This window comes from Genypterus blacodes, unplaced genomic scaffold (genome assembly GCF_046128005.1).
Source record: "Genypterus blacodes isolate CSIRO-AG114 ecotype Tasmania unplaced genomic scaffold, CSIRO-AGI_Gbla_v1 ptg000401l_1, whole genome shotgun sequence".
NCBI classification, from domain to species: domain Eukaryota; kingdom Metazoa; phylum Chordata; class Actinopteri; order Ophidiiformes; family Ophidiidae; genus Genypterus; species Genypterus blacodes.
This window is the reverse complement of record NW_027467176.1, coordinates 465,817-469,631: the sequence shown is the minus strand read 5'-3', so window position 1 is coordinate 469,631 and position 3,815 is coordinate 465,817. Positions and strand designations below refer to the sequence as shown.

Genomic DNA, 3,815 nt, shown 5'->3' with positions numbered 1-3,815 from the left:
ATAAATAAAACTATCATCCCTCTCGCCCTTCTAGAAAGTGTGTATGTGTCTGTGCGTGTTTGTGTGCGCGTGTTTTTCGTGTGCGTGTGTGTGTGTTTTTGTGTGTTGATGTGACAGTAACAGCGGCCCCTGCTGGCAGATGTTTGGTATTGTAATAATTCAACTCATAGTGCTTTCATGTGCTTCTTGTGTTTTTAAAAAGGAGCGATCGAAAACAAAATCTAAGTAAGTTTGCTGCGATGAAAAACCTGTCGAAACGAATCCAGTCTTCATTCTGAATTGTATTAAAACAAATCAACGGTATATTTCTTATTTCAGCAGACACACGATCCTTGTCGTTTTCTTAAAAATGATTTAATTAATAATATTCACGTTGTGGGCCTGATCTGATTGCTCACATGCGCCTCAACAACATGCACACCTTCTTCCGGGGGGGGGGGGGGGGGGGGGGGGAGGAAGCGGCAGCACGTCTCCCGCTGAAGTTGTTGTAGAAGTCAGACGAACTTCTACCGCACACACTCATTGTCAACATGTGTGCAGCCCTGTTCAGGCTCATCACCGCCCTGCTTGTGTGCAGCTCGGCTCTCAGCGGCGTAGGTAAGTGTGTGTGTGCGCGTGTGTGTGTGTGTGTGTGTGTGTGTGTGTGTGTGCTTAAGTATCTAAAATATTGATAGTAAAATGTCATTAATCCCTTATCTCAACCATCAATCCATATCTTCTTTATTTAGAAGATGAGCATGAAACTTTATTTTACTACTGTGAGAATATGATTTGTCTATTAATGAAAGGAACTGATTGATTCCCTTCACTGGTTGTGTTCAGCTCATTGATCATTATGAATATGTAATGTAAAGTGATGATTTGCTAGTATACTTTTCTGTTTTGACTGATTGATTGATTAGGGAACAATGGAGTTGTGCAGGGACATTTCGGAGGGTCGGTCACCATCCAGTGTAGGCATCCTGATCAAAGGCAGGACTTTCTGTATTTGGTGCGGGGTGTCTCTGAGGACGACCAGGTCTTGGTCAAAAATAAGAAACACAATAGTAGCATTAAGGCTGAATTCAAGAAGAGAACTCAGGTGAATGGAGACGTCCCTAACGTGGACATCTTCATAACAAACCTGACTGTTGAAGACACAGGAGCTTACTGGTGTATCTACCAGAAGTTCACTCCCTCAATGGATTTTCCAAAGACAAAAGGCAGTGGCTCTGTCCTCCTGGTCGTGGCAGGTAAGACTCATTTATTAGATTGTTTCAGATATAATAACATTTGCCTTTTGAAAGTAAATGTATTTTAACTACATAGAACAAAAGCATTTCCAACCCGTGTTCATGTGATCTGATCTCAGGTCCACAGTGTGACAAATCAACCCAAGCAGATCAGAGTCAGCGCTCTTACGATCTGGCTCTGGTTTTGATTGCGATCTTTGTCATCGTGCTGTTCATCATCTGCATGGTTGTTATCATATGGCTCAAGGTACAGTACCTGTGTGTGTGTGTGTGTGTGTGTGTGTGTGTGTGTGTGCACGTGTGTGTGTTTCACTATGATAAGCAAGCACTGATGGAAGGCTGTGGGTGGTTTTTCTCACCTTTTTCATCTTCCCTTTGCACTGAAGTGACAAAACATGTAGCCAGTCGATCACTTCACAGAACGTATGAATGTGATCTGAATCGGTTTGCCACATTGACCCGTTTCCCTATAATGTGACAGATTTCCCGTACTCTCAGCTCAAAGTTTGACCTTTGCCGCTGTAAGGTTTTAGTCTTGAACATTCCATCTACTCTCTTTTATATCAGCATACAGCACAATGATTGCTTTTGTGTTTCTACCAGAGAAAGATCTCATCAGTGAGAGGAGCCAAGGAACCGAGGCGACTCCCCACAAATGATGTTTATGAGGACATGCGTGCCACCATCAGACGCTGAAGACGTCCGGCAAGCTGTCGACTACGGACAAAGCAGAAATGCAGTAGCAGACACAGCGGCGGTGTTACAACTCTGCATGTCCTCTCTGCCAGTGTGTTTGCGTGTGTGTGTGAGTTTAGAGGAATAATGTTGGAGGTGAATTACAGGAGGATAATTTGAGAGCGTCTGCAGACACACCTGCTTTGGTACGCGGTGCGCACTTGGCATAACACGACTAAAGAACAATTTAGCCTTTTCTGGTGCCGCAGAATGACCAGCGGCCTCCTGTATTATTAATGTACATATGTCAACTGTTATTTTTATTTTTTATTTTATTGTCTTCCATAAAAGCAGAGCACATTTCAAATTTGTAAAAAAAAAAAAGAGAAAGTGAAAACTGGAATGGTTACAGACATTCAGCTCTGCCAAGGGCTCTAATTTTGCAAACACACACACACACACACACACACACCTGGTACAGTTATAAATGGAACAGAGCCAATATTAATGTTATTTATGAAAACATCTGCAGTGAGAAAGACCTGTGAAACTTCTGGAGTCTAAACTCATTCAGCTGTTTGGCTTTTTCCTCCTGGTTCCGCTCTCTCAGTCGTACCTATTGATGCAACTGTTCCCAGATTTGTGGTCTTGCACCTTAACAGGCGTGTCTCCGCTTGGGAGGACGGTGCTGGTTTTTGTTTAATTAAAGCAGAGGGGAACGAGGATGAATGGAGATCTGGCACCGGCGGCTGTACGCTGTGCGATGAACGAGCGCCAGGTGGCTACTTAGCTCTCAGTGCAGACGGAGTGTGTGAGTGTCAGCATCAAAGCAGAAAAGCCTTCACTCTCAACCATTTGATGGAAAGTAATGTTGCTCTGTTTTGTGGAAAATGTGCGAGTATGACTTTCTCTTCCATCGTCATCATCACCATCATCATCATCGTCATCATCCATATTCCCCACCTTAACCACTTGTCACCTTGTTCAATGCATCAGATTTGAAGCTCATTTGTGTTTTTGTGTGTTTATTGATTATCATTTTTGTCAGATTATGTAAAAGTTTGTTTCTTATATGTGCATTTTTCAATAAATATGTAAATAAAGGTTTCTTTGTACGAAGTTGAAAAGTTGACTGGGTTATAACTTTTTTTTTTGTAGATTATTGTTTTTATATATTGTGTGTGTTCGTAGTTATGATCCATTTCCTGTTGATGCCTCTTTTTGCTACCTTGCCATCTTCTAGCTGCAAAGCTCAGTGTGGTTCATCTTCACACATCATCCAACCCACATCCAACACACACAGTGTCTGACCAACAATAAAAGAACTGGATGAAACCCAAATACAGGACAGTGATTTATGATCCCCTCCCCTCCAGAGTGTGTGTGTGTTCACAAATGCAAACACTCCAGCTTTTACATTCTTGAAAATCGAAGCCGAGTTCGAATTAAATCAAAACAACTGAGTGACACTGCATGAAGCAACAGAGACTTAAAGACTTAAATGTCATGTTGTTTGCCGAGAAAGGTCTCAGAGACATTTTGTGGTGTGTGTGGGATGTTTGTGTGTGTGTGTGTGTGTGTGTGTGTGTGTGTGTGTGTGTGTGTGTCTGTGCGTGTGTGTGTGTGTGTGTGTGTGTGGTCGCAACCTGTTACTTCTGTTGCTCATCAAGCAGTGAATGTCAACCGAGTCATCAACGTGTGAACATTGCTTTCCTCTTTTTGTTTTGTACTTGAGCACCTGAACGCGAGGTTACAAGCGTGCAGCTGTCATGCAAGGCTATTTGTACATTATGTATGTGGCGGGGGGGGAAAGGAAGTGAAGACTACAAGAAAAAAATGACAAAAACACCCACTGTGAGTCTCAGTGTGGACAAGGTCTCACATGCAACAAAGCAACAACATCTTCAC

General features: G+C 42.6%; 1 protein-coding gene across 1 annotated transcript; it reads left to right on the top strand.

Annotated features, from left to right (window-relative positions):
- Nucleotides 1-430: 430 nt before the first annotated feature.
- Nucleotides 431-3,026, top strand: LOC142989333 (uncharacterized). Its single transcript, XM_076138808.1, has 4 exons — nt 431-597; nt 903-1,232; nt 1,352-1,479; nt 1,836-3,026. Exons 1-4 carry the CDS (start codon nt 531-533, stop codon nt 1,926-1,928), a joined length of 618 nt encoding a protein of 205 aa, XP_075994923.1. The 5' UTR covers nt 431-530; the 3' UTR covers nt 1,929-3,026.
- Nucleotides 3,027-3,815: the final 789 nt, after the last annotated feature.

What these genes read in the sequence shown, in the direction of transcription:
- LOC142989333 (XM_076138808.1), top strand. Translation starts at nt 531, where the DNA reads ATGTGTGCAGCCCTGTTCAGGCTCATCACCGCCCTGCTTGTGTGCAGC. An exon ending in CTCGGCTCTCAGCGGCGTAG is followed by an intron (nt 598 to 902) that starts GTAAGTGTGTGT and finishes TTGATTGATTAG; the next exon opens with GGAACAATGGAGTTGTGCAG. An exon ending in TTGTTATCATATGGCTCAAG is followed by an intron (nt 1,480 to 1,835) that starts GTACAGTACCTG and finishes TGTTTCTACCAG; the next exon opens with AGAAAGATCTCATCAGTGAG.